The sequence below is a fragment of the Pseudogymnoascus verrucosus genome, assembly GCF_001662655.1.
Source record: "Pseudogymnoascus verrucosus strain UAMH 10579 unplaced genomic scaffold scaffold_42, whole genome shotgun sequence".
Taxonomy (NCBI): Eukaryota; Fungi; Ascomycota; class Leotiomycetes; order Thelebolales; family Thelebolaceae; genus Pseudogymnoascus; species Pseudogymnoascus verrucosus.
Window position 1 is genome coordinate 209,257 of NW_017263693.1, and position 13,405 is coordinate 222,661.

General features: G+C 51.7%; 5 protein-coding genes across 5 annotated transcripts; 2 read left to right on the top strand and 3 right to left on the bottom strand.

Moving 5' to 3' along the window:
- Positions 1 to 102: 102 nt before the first annotated feature.
- On the bottom strand, positions 103 to 5,525 carry VE01_07145 (uncharacterized protein). The gene is made up of 4 exons (XM_018276580.2): positions 4,383 to 5,525; positions 2,016 to 4,329; positions 1,596 to 1,963; positions 103 to 1,542 (listed from the first exon to the last, which is right to left on the bottom strand). Exons 1-4 carry the CDS (start codon positions 4,833 to 4,835, stop codon positions 241 to 243), a joined length of 4,437 nt encoding a protein of 1,478 aa, XP_018127750.1. The 5' UTR covers positions 4,836 to 5,525; the 3' UTR covers positions 103 to 240.
- Positions 5,526 to 5,879: 354 nt separating this feature from the next.
- VE01_07146 (uncharacterized protein) lies at positions 5,880 to 7,685 on the bottom strand. Its single transcript, XM_018276581.2, has 6 exons — positions 7,517 to 7,685; positions 7,416 to 7,456; positions 7,285 to 7,360; positions 7,052 to 7,234; positions 6,776 to 6,911; positions 5,880 to 6,727 (listed from the first exon to the last, which is right to left on the bottom strand). Exons 1-6 carry the CDS (start codon positions 7,606 to 7,608, stop codon positions 6,371 to 6,373), a joined length of 885 nt encoding a protein of 294 aa, XP_018127752.1. The 5' UTR covers positions 7,609 to 7,685; the 3' UTR covers positions 5,880 to 6,370.
- Positions 7,686 to 7,731: 46 nt separating this feature from the next.
- On the bottom strand, positions 7,732 to 8,897 carry VE01_07147 (uncharacterized protein). Its single transcript, XM_018276582.2, has 2 exons — positions 8,773 to 8,897; positions 7,732 to 8,719 (listed from the first exon to the last, which is right to left on the bottom strand). The coding sequence occupies exons 1-2, from the start codon at positions 8,779 to 8,781 to the stop codon at positions 8,000 to 8,002; spliced, it is 729 nt and encodes a 242-aa protein (XP_018127751.1). The 5' UTR covers positions 8,782 to 8,897; the 3' UTR covers positions 7,732 to 7,999.
- Positions 8,898 to 9,350: 453 nt separating this feature from the next.
- NSA2 (Ribosome biogenesis protein) lies at positions 9,351 to 11,222 on the top strand. The gene is made up of 7 exons (XM_018276583.2): positions 9,351 to 9,497; positions 9,550 to 9,583; positions 9,640 to 9,904; positions 9,954 to 10,073; positions 10,127 to 10,245; positions 10,296 to 10,510; positions 10,566 to 11,222. The coding sequence occupies exons 1-7, from the start codon at positions 9,481 to 9,483 to the stop codon at positions 10,579 to 10,581; spliced, it is 786 nt and encodes a 261-aa protein (XP_018127795.1). The 5' UTR covers positions 9,351 to 9,480; the 3' UTR covers positions 10,582 to 11,222.
- An 887-nt stretch (positions 11,223 to 12,109) lies between these two features.
- Positions 12,110 to 13,399, top strand: VE01_07149 (uncharacterized protein; the record flags this gene model as incomplete). The annotated part of the gene is made up of 2 exons (XM_018276584.2): positions 12,110 to 12,740; positions 12,793 to 13,399. 2 exons carry the CDS (start codon positions 12,110 to 12,112, stop codon positions 13,263 to 13,265), a joined length of 1,104 nt encoding a protein of 367 aa, XP_018127794.1. The 3' UTR covers positions 13,266 to 13,399.
- Positions 13,400 to 13,405: the final 6 nt, after the last annotated feature.

Genomic DNA, 13,405 nt, shown 5'->3' on the forward strand with positions numbered 1-13,405 from the left:
TGGGCGCTTGTACCAACTCCCATTCGAGAACATGACGTACGCACAACTCTTATTTTGCCAAGCACGTGAAATTCACAAAATATGAAAAGTATGAGGTTTTTTGTCTGATATTAAGTAAATTTTTGAATTAACGGCTTCTAATAAATAGATATATGAGAACTATTTTTACCACCATGTCCCAAATGCATGATATGGGTAACTTCTATGTAACGCCATATTCCCATGCAAAAACATCTTCCCCTACTCCATCTCCTTAATCTCTCCAAAATCCTCCCTCCGAATCCCACTCCTATCACACATCCCCCTAAAGATCCCCCCCGCCTCATACAACCTCAGCGGCGTATCCAGCTCCGCAATGCTCCCCTTGTCCATCACACAAATGCGATCATACCCAATAATCGTCTTCAACCGATGCGCAATGCACAGCAATGTCTTGCCCTTGAACCCAGCAGCCATCGTGCGCTGAATCTTATCATCCGTCTCCATATCCACGCTGCTCGTCGCTTCATCACACACAATGATGCGCGACCCTCTCACCAGCGCGCGAGCCAACGCCATCAACTGGCGCTGACCCAGGGAGAAATTGAGACCCTCCTCTTCAACCACACCGTCGAGGTGAATTCGTCCAGGTGCCTTATCATCGAGCGATGCGTCCGCAGAGACGAGATCGGATTGCCGCAACGCAGACCAAAGCTCGAGATCGGTATGCTCGTTGAACGGATCGAGGTTGCTGCGGATGGTTCCCTTGAACAGCGTCGGGTCTTGCGGGATGATAGCCAGGCGCGAGCGTAGATCATGGAGGCCGATAGTGGAGATGTTGATCCCGTCGATAGTGATGGAGCCCGAGGAGACCTCAACGAGTCGGAAGAGCGCGGACATGATACTTGATTTGCCCGCACCAGTACGTCCGACGACACCGATGCGCTCACCACCGCGGACGTGCATGTTCAGGCCTGACAGGACCAATGGGAGATTGGGTCGATAGCGCATCTCTACGTCTTTGAATATGATCTCGCCGGCCTGGGGCCACGAGTCCGCGACTTCGATGGTGTGTAGCGGTGCTTCCTCTTCTAGCTCCGTGCCGTAGAAGTGCACACGTTCTGTAGAGTTCATGCCGTTTTCGACCTCAGCAAGCTGGCGGACAGTGAACTGCAGGATCTGCACGATAGCGAGGATGTAGCTCAAAACCAGGCCGCCAATGGAGGGGTTGACGTTGAAGCGGGAGGTGACGACGAGAATGCCAGTCGTGAAGACGAGTAGGTTGCCAATAGCGTCGAGGCGGATAGACAGCCAGCGCTGGTTCGAGAAGGTGAGGTAGTATGCGCTGTTCATCTCGTCGATTGCAGAGCGGATGCCCATGACGAAGCGGTCTTGGAGCCCGTAGGCGCGGATACTCGCGGTGCCAGATAGGCCCTCGCTGAATTTGGCGAACAGGCTTGAGCGGAAGACGGACTCGAATCGTTTCATCTCGCGGGCTGAGGCACGGTAGTATCCTGCGGAGAATACGAAGATGACGGATAGCGGGACGAGTGCGATTGTGAACTGTATTGAGTTAGAATTTCTGATATCCAACCAGCAAAGTTAAGGGGACATACATAATGGAAGTACGCAATAACCAGCGCAAACGTCGCGAAGATCATGCCAAGCGTCAAAAAGTACATGCGAATCGCATCCGTAAGGAAATTGTCCATGGTATCCACATCCCTCGAGAACCGATTCGTGATGCGCCCAAGCGGCGTCGTGTCAAAGAAGGCCATCGGCGCCCGCAGCGTCCTCGTGATCGCCCGGTTCAGCATCACCTTACTAGATGTCGTACCAAACACGGTGAGAGATACAGAGAATGCGAACATTAGGAGCGCCTGCGAAACGCCCAGTGCGGCATACGCGCCGATGTATGTACCGGACGAGAAGCCGAATTTGTCGCTCGTCCACCAGGAGAGCCAGAGAGAGGTCACGATGTTGGCTGGTCCGTGGGTTAGCGGGTGTAGACATGTCGAGGTGGGACAATAACTTACCTCCGTTCGATAGAACCAGGAGGAGCAGGACCAAGACGAGACTCCACATACTCCCTGATGCCTTGATGTAGGATCCATAGACGGACCATGGGACACTCTTGACCTGGCGCTCTTCTGCTTGCATCAACCCCGCAGCCTTCTTCTTTTTGCTCTTCTTGTCCTTCACTTCCTCTCCCGCCTCCTCCTCATCTTCCTTCTTCTCTTCCCGCTCCTCCACTGCCGTAGTCTCCATCAGGTGCTGGAACCCCGCATCATTCGCCATAAGATTCGCAAACGTATCAACAGCCTGCACCCTCCCATCCTCCAGCCAAATAATCCTATCACACCTATTCAGCACCCAAAGCTGATGCGTAGCCAACACCCTGCACTTATCCTTCAACAGCCCACAAATTGCATTATCAAAAATATGTCTCCCAACATGCGCATCCACCGCACTGAGCGGATCATCCATAATCACAATATCCGCATCAAAGTAAATCGCCCTCGCAATATTAATCCTCTGCTTCTGCCCCCCCGACACCGTAATCCCGCGCTCCCCAATCTCCGTCCCATCGCCACTCGGCAACATCTCCAGATCCGGACGCAGCGCACACGCATCAATGACTTTGTCATACCACCCCCGCGACATCTCCTTCCCGAAGACGATGTTCTCGCGCACGCTCGCATTCTGGATCCACGCGTACTGCGGGCAGAACGCCCGATTGGCGCCAAACAGCACGTCCCCGCTTGTCTTGCGCATGTCCCCCGCCAGCGCGGCGAGGAAACTACTCTTGCCGCTGCCGACGCCGCCGATTACGGCGACGAGCTCGTTGCGGCCGAGTTTGATGTCGAGGTCGTGCAACTTGAAGGGCTCGGGGGGTGGGGCTGATGTGCTGGCGGAGTCGGGGGTTAGGTCGCCGGAGCTGGCGTCGCTTGGGCTGGGGTTCGAGTCGCCGGCGGTGGTCTTTTTGGATTTTTTCTCTTTCGTAGTGGGCTTGACGGGCTTCCCTTTGAGGTCTTCTGCTTCTTGTGTGACGGTGCGCTCCCAGGTGAAACTGGCGTTGTTCATCTCGACGGCGTTCTCGGCCTCCATATCCCAGGTTGCCTCTTCTGGCTGTTCCTCACACAAGAGGAACTCCTGGATACGGTTGACGGAGCTCCATGCGTCGACGACCTGGCCAATAACGAGTGGCAGCAGGTTCAGCGGCATACGTAGAGAATTGAATAGAGCAAGGGAGGAGAAGACTTTTGCTGGATCGAGGTTGTTGTTGGTAAGCGAGTAAGTGATGAAAGCCAACATAGAGGCGAAGATGGGCATAGACATCGAGACAGCGTTGATTGCGTTACGGATAGCCAGGAGGATCTGAATGGCGTAAATCTCCCTATCACGAATACTGCGCAGGCGGTCCAGGAAGGCCATCTCCCAGCCGAAATACTTGACGAACCGCACGGCCTGGAGGATTTCCTGCGTCAAACTCACGCGCTGGTCGGTGATCTTGTTGATTGCCCTACGGCGGGCGAACAAGCTCTTGACGGCCATGGTGAGGGCGGGAATGCCGAGAACAAGCAGGGCAAAACCGGCAAGCGCACTCTCGTGTAAGTTAATGACGAGGAGAACCAGGGTGAGGATACAGGCTATCGGGGCCGTCCAGATCAAATGGAACATAGCCGATGCCTGATCGACACGGTAGGTGTCCACAGCCATGAGATTGACAATGCGGCCGCTCCCCCATCCCGTACCATCACCAGACACCCCCGGCGCCTGCTCCTCCTTCCCCATCTCCCCCGCTTTCTTGTCCTTGCCATCCCCTTTCCCAGCAGCCGGCTTGGCCGCCCCCTCAGAATCATCATCCAGCGCACGCCCACCTGCCTTAGCACGCCCCGAAATCTTCATCGCCTTCTCAAAAATACACGATATCATCACCGCGCGCGACTGTCCTCCAATCATCATACCCCTGTATATAAAATGGCTCATTCCCAAACTCTGACACACCTGCATAGCCGTGACGCCGATGACCAGCCCAACGCCCTTTCCAATATGCGGTGCCGGCGCGCCCGTCTTCTGTGCGATATATGCGTCGGTGGCGAACTGGATCAAGAAGCGCAGCGTGAAGGGCGCAAAGACGGTGAACAGATTGGCGAAGAACTGGCAGAAACCGCCGATCCAGAACTCCCACTTGAAGGTCTCGTGCATGGCCCAGAGGAGGGGGTATTTGTCGCCGCGCTCTGCGCGACGCTTGAAGGAAGCTTGCATACGCTCGGTCATCGGTGTTGCTTTGCGCTTGGGGTTGACGAGCCAGATGTCGTTCTGGTCGAGTGGTCGTTTGTAGCCAGCCTAGAACCCAGAGTTAGTAATTGTAGTTGCGCATGCGAGCATAGAGCACTCACAGTCATGACTGGCGCCATCCATTGGAAAGTCAATAAGCTGAACCACCCCGCAGTCGCCTCCCTCGACACCCCTCTCTCTGTAGGGATGGGCGGGATGGACCCCCATTTCATGGGATTGGGCGTTTTGTACCATGGCTTCTTCGCTGCCACCGTTGGCACGGTAGTTGTTGCAGAGGCGCCGCTCGCAGAGGTGGCATATGGAGCCAGGGGCTCTCCTATCGGTTTTGCCTCAGCGGCACTCTTGGTCTTCTCGAAGCCTGCATCGCTCTCATGGCTCTCAGCCTTCTCAAAATCCGTATCCCTCTCATCCCTCTCGGTTTTTTCGTCACTCTCGCGCGCGCGGCTGTCCTGCTCGCTGTCAACGGCGATCGGTTCTTCACGGTTCGTGCTGTTCACGGCAGCAGCTGGGCCCAGCGCTGCGTTGGTCGCTCGTGGCACCGAGGGGTCAGACATGCTGTGGCCGTGCTGTGGCTGTTGAATATGATCGGCACGGATCGTCTGTCAGACCATCGCTGATGCGCCACAACGTAAGACTTGGGTGCAAGGAGTGTCACTCGAGTCTATAGGGCGACGATGGTAGGAAGCGGTGGAGAGCAGGAGGAGGAAGAAGAGGATATATGACGGGCACGGCTATCTAACCAAAGCGCGATTGATTGCTAAGTGGGAACGGGATTGGGGACAGGGACCTAGCCTTCTTCTCGGGAAGGTGACGTCTAGGTTAAGTATATTCTGGATCCTCCAACAAATGATCCCTGTGCGTGACAGACAGACAAGCCTTCTCTCTTCCCTGTAGGCATTCGTAGTATGCGCGTCGACTCATACTTCATCTCTTCCCATCCATACTCTGTACGGCTGAATTACCCATTCCAAAGGCAACCGCGTGCTCCCCATTGCTCGCCATGCGAGACAGGGACAGGTTAGTGACAGTAGTCACAGTAGTGGCAGTAGTGGCGTCCATATCTCTCCCCGAGTGGCTCTCTCTTCTATCTTCCCCTCACCTTTGGGGCCAACATTTTTCCTCCCCAAAGCCCCAAGCGTGCCGAAGTACCGAGCGACTAGCTCCTGCCGCCTTTGGCTTGATCCTGCAAGCAAAATGGCGGGGAAGGTTTGTCAGTCGATACTTGCCCACCACCAAAAGATGGGTGTGGACGTCGGGAGGTCGGGGAGTCGGGGAGTGGGAATGCCGACAAAGCTTGGTTGGAGGGTCTTTTGTCAAAGACCGTCGAATAGAGAGGGCTGTGATTGGTTGAAACGGACACGGCGCACGCGAACTCCTTCGGAATTCGAAAGAGACTAGGTTGGTTTGAGACTAGATTCAGTTGGAGTGGAGGGAGCGGATGGGACTTCTTAAATCCGGTGTGACCCCTGGTGGGGCGGGCTTTGTCATCATGCAAATTCGCTGGGCAGGCGGGTCTGGCCTCGACGACGGACATCGCTTGTGGTGGTTCTATAGCTGGAAATTGATATTACGAAGTATGATTGTTTCATCTTACGGTGAGTATGGTTAGGCCTCCGTATACGTCACTGTTTGGGTAGGGATAGGGGGGTAAAAGAGAGAAGAACTCCAACGGATTCCGTGATTTATGCCAAGAGGATGGAGATAACGCTTTAGTTCGGGGAGTTGACGGGGAATTGACGGTGAATTGACGAGGAATTGGCGGGGAATTGACGGGAATGGGAGGCTCGGATAGCGGGGATAGCACTTCAAACCCGCGTCTTCGTAAGGTGGATCCCAGCCATGGAAGGTGAGAGACTGGACGTGAGGGACGGAATTGGGGGACTGGAGATGAGAGCTTGGAGACGAGATACTGGCGGTGAGAGACTGGAAGTGAGAGACCAGGCGTGAGAGACTGAGGAAGAGATAGGAGGCGAGACTCTAAAGGCCAGAGACTGGAGGTAGGAGACTGGAGGAGACGCAAGGGATTAAAGACGGTGCAGGATAAGCCCCTTTAAACGTCTAACAAACAGAATCTCCTCCAGTCTTCCCATCAACCCAACAGCGCCTCCACAATCCTCGCCTGCACCTCCTCACCAACCCCAATCCCCCCAAGATACTCCCTCGTCCCCCCATACTTCTCACCCAAATACTCATTCATCTTCCCAATCCACTCCCCCGGCGCACTAGCAAACTCCTCCGTCAACCCAATCTCCCTAATCTCCACCATCCTCTCCTCCTTCTCTGGCAGCAAGCCCGCTTCACTCAGCGTGTAGTCGTACGTCACGGCGTCGATGGGGACGTCGAGCAGGAGCAGGAGAAGGCAGATGATCAGGCCTGTCCGGTCTTTTCCTTGCGTGCAGTGCACGAGGATGGGGTAGCGGGGGGAGGAGGCGAATTCGCGGAGGGCCTGGGGATGTTAGATGTGTGGTGTTGGGAATGGGAGAGGGGGACAGACGGTGGCTAGTTCGGCGCCGCAGTAGTCAATGGTGTCGTAGCCTAGGCCGATGAGGCCGCGGGGTTTCATGACTTCGCGGCCGAGGATGCTGATGGCCTCCATGCGGTAGCCGGAGAGCATGAGGATTAGAACCTTGCTGATAAAATGACGGTGTTAATGGGTGTAATGATTTGTGAGTGGTAAGAGAAACATTGTAACATCCAGCCGATATGCTCAGATTCCTGAAGCCTACCACAGCTCAAGTTCCATAATGGTAAGCCAGAAACGTTGACCTACAAAATATTCCAAAAAGACAGCCTCCACAAGAGTGTCCGCTCAAAGCCCTTTCCATTGATATTGATATTGCAGTACTCCAACCCAGGAATCTGAATCGGTTCCGCCAAGGCATCATTAGACTTCACCAACGCCGGTATTTTGAGGTCCCCCTCGCGCTTCTTAGCCTGCTTAACATGCTCTGACCTAATTGCGTCAGAACTTTCCCATCTAAAGGAGAACCCAGCTAGTGGTACTTCGTTCGCAGGTCCATGACCGTCTTGATTCCGACATCATGTCGAAGCGCTTCGCGGTCAGAAACGGTTGCGTCGTCTGAGGGGTAACGTGTGAGCTTCCTGAACAGGGGCCAGGGCGGAAGTGCGCATACCAAGCCTGGCGGATCGAAACAAACGGCCCTCAGCTACTAGTCTGGAATGGCAATATAAGAAACGTGTATATAGTAATATGGGGTGCACTGGATGTAGAAACCTCTTGCCAGTATACTGGTTGATCGTCTTTCCCACATCTCGGAAATTCAGGATCCGGTCGAAGGAATATGTCCGTGATGCATCTTCGGACATCTCGTTATCACAACGCTAGAAATGCAAAGACAGGCACAATAAAAACCAAAAGCAAACCGCAAATTTTACAAAATAATATTCTGACCTTGAGCAATACCAAGGTCAGACTGCGGCTTATGACCATAAATATTTATTTTTAGCCTAAAAATGTAACATCACGTGATACATACTATTAACCATCTCGTTATCACAATGTTAGAAAAGTAAGACAGGTACGAATAAAAAATAGAAAGGAGTGCAGACAGGACAAATAAGTAAGTTATTAAATACTCATGACAGATGGATTCTTTCGTTATCAGAGAATTGGCACGTTCCTGGCAATTGCGGGAATTACGTCATGATGCATGACATGTGTTACAGCTAGGGTGCTCTATGTATATTTCGGCTGCATTTACAGCTTGGCCTTCTCAATGGTTTGCATCGCCCCGTCAAACTCGCTCCAGTGCTGCATGACTATCTTTGCGCCATTTTCCTTGAGAAGAGTAGTCATCTTCTCCCGCTCATCCTCGTCGTAGCTCCCCACGTAGCCGATAACCGGGATCCCCGCGCGAACCGCGCTCAGCGTGCCGCTCTTGCTGTCCTCGAAGGCCACGCACTCCTCCGGCTTCTTCCCTAGCTGTTGGGCAGCGAAATTGTAGATTGCAGGATCGGGCTTGGATGTCGGCGTAGGTAGGGATGTTGCGGCGCTGTATACCCTATCTCCAAAGTAGTCCTGCATGTTGGTCTTGACGAGGCTGGCTTTTAGACGGCGCCCTGCTGATGACGAGACAACGGCCAGCGTGTACTTCCCATCCATCTCCTTGAGGGCGTCGTGCACACCCTCACACGGCTCCAAGCTCGCATTGAGCTTCGCAATAACAGCATCTTCCTCGCTAGAGACGTAGCCCGCAAGCTCGTCCTCTGGGATGTGGAGGTTGTGCTTCTGGCAGAGGCTGAGCAGCATGCCGCGGAAGTTCTGGCCGACGAATTCGGTCATGAGAGACTCGCCGGTGTAATTGGGGTGGAGATTGTGCTTCTGGAGGATGTGGTTTGCCAGATCAGCGCAGGCGGCGAAGGCGAGCTTCTCGGAGAGGACGAGGGTGTTGTCACAATCCAGGAGGAGGGTGGTGATCTGAGATGCGGGGTTAGAATTATATCTTAGAGAGACCGGGGCGGGGTGCTTACTTTGGCCATTGTGAACGATTAGGTTGAGATTCAAAAGATGTGTATCTTGTGAGAGTATTCTATGAGACTGACCGAGGAAGTAGGTAAGTGGGGGATAATGAGGAATGAGGGCCATTTATTGTATTTGGTTCCTGCCCAACCAGTAACCTGGCCGGTTAGTTTGGCCAAGGCCGAACCACCAACTTTCGACTTGATAGTGTGCCCGGTCCAATCACCAATCTCAAGGCAGTTTTTCGGGATAATTTCTATGTGAAGTTACTTAATGAAATATAGTCACAAATATAACTTATTTACTTCTAAATAGCATAGAAGTAGTTATAATCACTGTATATACGTAGTAATTATAAGAATTAACTGTTATCACATAGTAGAGAGGAAAGTTAGAATAAGTATCTTTACATAGAAATTGTGGCAAAAAGGTACCTTGACGTGGGGTTCGGCTGGAGCGTTATCGTTGTTTGTCATGTTTGACGATTTTTGTTGCCTGAGGTGTCGATCAACGCTAACGTCATTACGGTTAGATCATGACCCCGATAAGCTGTGAATTTTTATCGCACTTGGCGCAATTCGTGGGATAACCTCCACGTCCAACCACCCCAGACAGTCGACCAGCAACCCAGACAGCCAGCCAACTATCCTGGCAGTCGACAAACTATTTCAATACCCATCCAAGATACCCAGGCAGTCGCTCGATAGCGACCCTCCGCAATGCCTCAAAATGAATAGTAAGGATACCACAGTCCACCCCGTATGCAATGATTCTGACAACCAAAACAGTATGGACCGCTGGAGGAAACTCCACGGAAGAAGAGTATGACCCCCTCTCGACCTTCCCACGAGTACGCATGAACTAACGGTCTACCCAAGCTCGATCACGAGGAGAAGACGCGCAAGAGAGCAGCCAGAGAGGGCAAGAAGCAGTCGCAGGATGCGCAGAACTTGACTGGTCTTCGCGCGAAGTTATACCAGAAGAAGAGGCATCATGAGAAGATCCAGATGAAGAAGCAGATCAAGGCGCACGAGGAGCGTAACGTCAAGTCTTCGGCACCAAATGAGCCTTCCAACACGCCTCTCCCACAATATCTTCTCGACAGATCGAATCCTACAAACGCGAAGGCTCTGAGCAGCTCGAGTACGTCGAACACATGCTGGTTTTCGAAGGACTTACTGACGATTGCTAGTTAAAAATAAGAGGAAGGAGAAGGCGGCCAAGTTCAGCGTGCCGTTGCCAAAGGTCAGGGGTATCGCTGAGGATGAGATGTTCAAGGTTGTCAAGACCGGAAAGAAGACCAACAAGAAGGGTTCGTGAATCCCACATTTCTCGACACCGAAACAGCTGCTAACGGGGTTTTAGGATGGAAGCGTATGATCACCAAGCCAACATTCGTCGGACCAGACTTCACCAGACGTCCGGTAAAATACGAGAGGTTCATCCGCCCTATGGGTCTGAGATACAAGAAGGCGAACGTTACTGTCAGTATCCCACTCTCACTAGCCATTTTCTATACTAACAACAAATTCAGCACCCGGAACTTGGTGTCACCGTTCAGCTACCTATCATCAGCGTCAAGAAGAACCCGCAAAACCCTATGTACACCCAGCTGGGTGTCTTGACGAAGGGTACGGTTATCGAGGTGAACGTTAGCGAGTTGGGATTGGTCACGACCGGTGGTAAGGTGGTGTGGGGAAGATACGCGCAGATCATGAACCACTGCGAGAATGATGGGTGTGTTAACGCGTAAGTTTACCCTCTGAGATATCCTTTTTCTAGCGGGATGCTAACTTTATTGCAGTGTACTCCTGGTTTAGAAGCGGTGTCTATAATAGAACTGAATTTAAAATAAAAGCGGATAGCTTTGGAGGGGCGTTTAGTTTTTAAATATTCTGTGTTTTATCATCGGAGCTAAATAGGCGTCTACGAACCACCTTTTTTCCATCAGTCGCTGTGTTATCGATATTCTATCATTCTTTGATTTCGATATTTGGCCTGCCCCTTTTTCTGCCACGATGAGGCTGTCTTCCTTCACCTTTTCCTGCTCTGTCCTTGCTAGCGCGTCGAAATTCATCGGTTGTAAGGAAGGTCCAATGGCTTCAAGCAGAGTCAAAGGGAAATGCGGCCAATATAGTTGCAGAAATCCCAAGGTAGGGCCCATACAATCAAGCTCACAAGGGATTCGAAAACAGAACCCTACACCTGCGGTTCAAATGATGGAAGTGGCCTATAACATTGTTTTGTTTCGATATTCCACATGCGGCTAGGAAATAAAGTATACAGTTGCGAAACTCTCGCCCGTCAATGTAGCCATCGGTGTCACGGCCCAGCCAATGAAACCGCAGCGGCTTCCCCATCTTCAACTTCTGCCCAAATTGTACAGCATCTCGCCAACCACATGAAAATAATCTAGACTAACTTGACATGCACGGGGAATGCATCGCCGCAACCTGCAAAGTAGTTTTATTGGGCGACATGGAAAACCTTGTCTAAATCTCCAGGCGTGGCATAGATGTCGTGACTGCCACAAGTGCGGGGAAGGGTTGCTAGATGCATCTCATCCTCTCACCGGTATCAATTCTGGCTTGCATTGCAGAATCTATCGGCAGAGTTCCTACCCCCCATATGGAAAGCCGGGATTTATCAGATCAGCCACGCAGTAAATATTGTCTGCCAAGTATCAATGCCATTGGTTTCTCAACGCGGGTTATTTCTTATTCGTTTAACGCTCTGCAAATATGCTGTCATCATCTCAGCCCAGGCAGTGTCTGCTAGGCACGAACATATAATTTTGCTTAGCCTAACATAACCACTCCCGCGGAGCTGCGAGTAGTTAAGTGTTGGCATCTCTTGCCATTTGTCATACCGCATTTTTCGAGAAGGCCCCAAGAGTCCTTAGCAATCTGAATATTATATACGCGGCCTTATTTCCCCATCCTCACATGAGACTTAGCTGCTAACGTGACGCACACGTTATCGACCACTCGCCGCTCAAACGAGCAAACACACTTCCGGCCTTTAATAAAGCATATACGCTATATACTATGGAACTTGTTAATAACCTAATCCAAGGAACCACGACCAAAGTCAAAAAGCTCACAGTCGACAAATCCGACTCTAGAAACAAGAGCTCTAGCTCGAGGACTAAACAGACCAACAGAAATACGAGAAAAGCACTCAGCACAACTGACAAAGAGCTCCAGAAGTTATTTGCAATAAAGGAGGGTCGAGCCCAACCAGACCAGGCGAATACAAACGGGCCAGCAGCCGGCCAGCCTTCTCCCCCTCAGGATAAAACTCGAGGGCAGGAACCCGCCAATCGCGTAAGCGGCGAACAAACTCAACATGTCCAACAAAGCGACAGACGACCTGGCCACACCAGCGGCGGACAGCGTGACAACCCCAGCAGAAGGAAACGAGACGAACCCAGCGCCAATCGACGAGACGGCCAACCTAGCAAGAGCTGATCAAATGCGGGAAACAAGGGCTTGCCAAGAAAAATTCCTCAGGTATCAGGAGTCTTTCAACGATATAATAGAATGTCTTCGAAAATGTAATGGTGATGAGCCGCCCGATGAAAAGCCAAACCTGATGGGCGAGGAGGTAGATCCTGAAGGCGCGGAACTGTCGCCAACTCCTGAAGCTATGACTCCCGAAGTTATAACCCCCGAAGCTATAACCCCCGAAGCTATAACCCCCGAATCTATAGCTAAGAAGAAAATGAAGGAACTTACCGATCGATCAGCTATACTTGGCCTTCCTACGGCAATCGCTGAAAGCCGCCTAAAAGAGCTTTGCTGCAACAAGGACGGGCCTGAGGACATGAAATTCCCCGTCATCAATCTCGTTGAGCTGCAAAGACTAAATATTTATGCGATTCGAAAGAGGCTCGCAGAAAAGGCCATTGCTATTTTGGATACAACGTCCCTATGTGATAACGAGGCGTGGCGAATTAAGGGTCTAATGTCTGACTATTGTAAGTAGCTATAACAAATAACCTCTAGACTCCCCGCACTAATGGTTGACAGGCAACGCCCTCAGAGACTTCGACTACATGCTACAAAAAGAGAACAATGAGATTGAGCGTGATCCATTCTATCTCATGTACAGCCGATGGTGCGACTGGGCGATCATGAAACCCGTAGTAAAGAAGCTCTATAAATCCACCACCAAAACAATGATGGAGGCACCGAGAGATTATGCCGATCCGGAGATGATCGGTGATGCTCGTGCCTGGACAAAAAAACGGGCAAGAGACGCCTCCTTCTATAAGCGGTTCTGGTTTGGCCTCGCGGGTGGCCTGGCACTGATCGCTCCTATGCTGCTTATTCTTCTTCATCATGACCGAGTCACGGCCTTGGCGACGGCTTCTGTTGCGACAGTGTTTTTTGCGGTGACGATGGCGTTTTATCATGAAGCTGATGCGAGTCCATTGGCTCCCGTGGGGGCAACGGCGGCGTATTCTGCTGTTTTGATTGTTTTGGTGGGGACAAAGCTTTGAAGGGGCGTGTTTACCCCGTCTATATTTTGGTTATGTTTATTACATAGCCGGAGTTTTCATATAATTTCAGTTAGAGTGCCGTTGAAACAAAATAATTGTTGTGGGGAGTTAACATATTTGCTAAATTATATGGAGAGAGT

Coding starts and splice junctions, on each gene's coding strand:
- VE01_07145 (XM_018276580.2), bottom strand. CDS start 4,835: ATGTCTGACCCCTCGGTGCCACGAGCGACCAACGCAGCGCTGGGCCCA. Junction 4,330..4,382: donor GGATGGCGCCAGTCATGACT/GTGAGTGCTCTA, acceptor TCTGGGTTCTAG/GCTGGCTACAAACGACCACT. Junction 1,543..1,595: donor TTATTGCGTACTTCCATTAT/GTATGTCCCCTT, acceptor AACTCAATACAG/TTCACAATCGCACTCGTCCC.
- VE01_07146 (XM_018276581.2), bottom strand. CDS start 7,608: ATGTCCGAAGATGCATCACGGACATATTCCTTCGACCGGATCCTGAAT. Junction 7,235..7,284: donor GTCATGGACCTGCGAACGAA/GTACCACTAGCT, acceptor TGACGCAATTAG/GTCAGAGCATGTTAAGCAGG. Junction 6,912..7,051: donor CTGTCTTTTTGGAATATTTT/GTAGGTCAACGT, acceptor TCATTTTATCAG/CAAGGTTCTAATCCTCATGC.
- NSA2 (XM_018276583.2), top strand. Junction 9,584..9,639: donor GGAAACTCCACGGAAGAAGA/GTATGACCCCCT, acceptor GGTCTACCCAAG/CTCGATCACGAGGAGAAGAC. Junction 10,074..10,126: donor AAAGAAGACCAACAAGAAGG/GTTCGTGAATCC, acceptor ACGGGGTTTTAG/GATGGAAGCGTATGATCACC.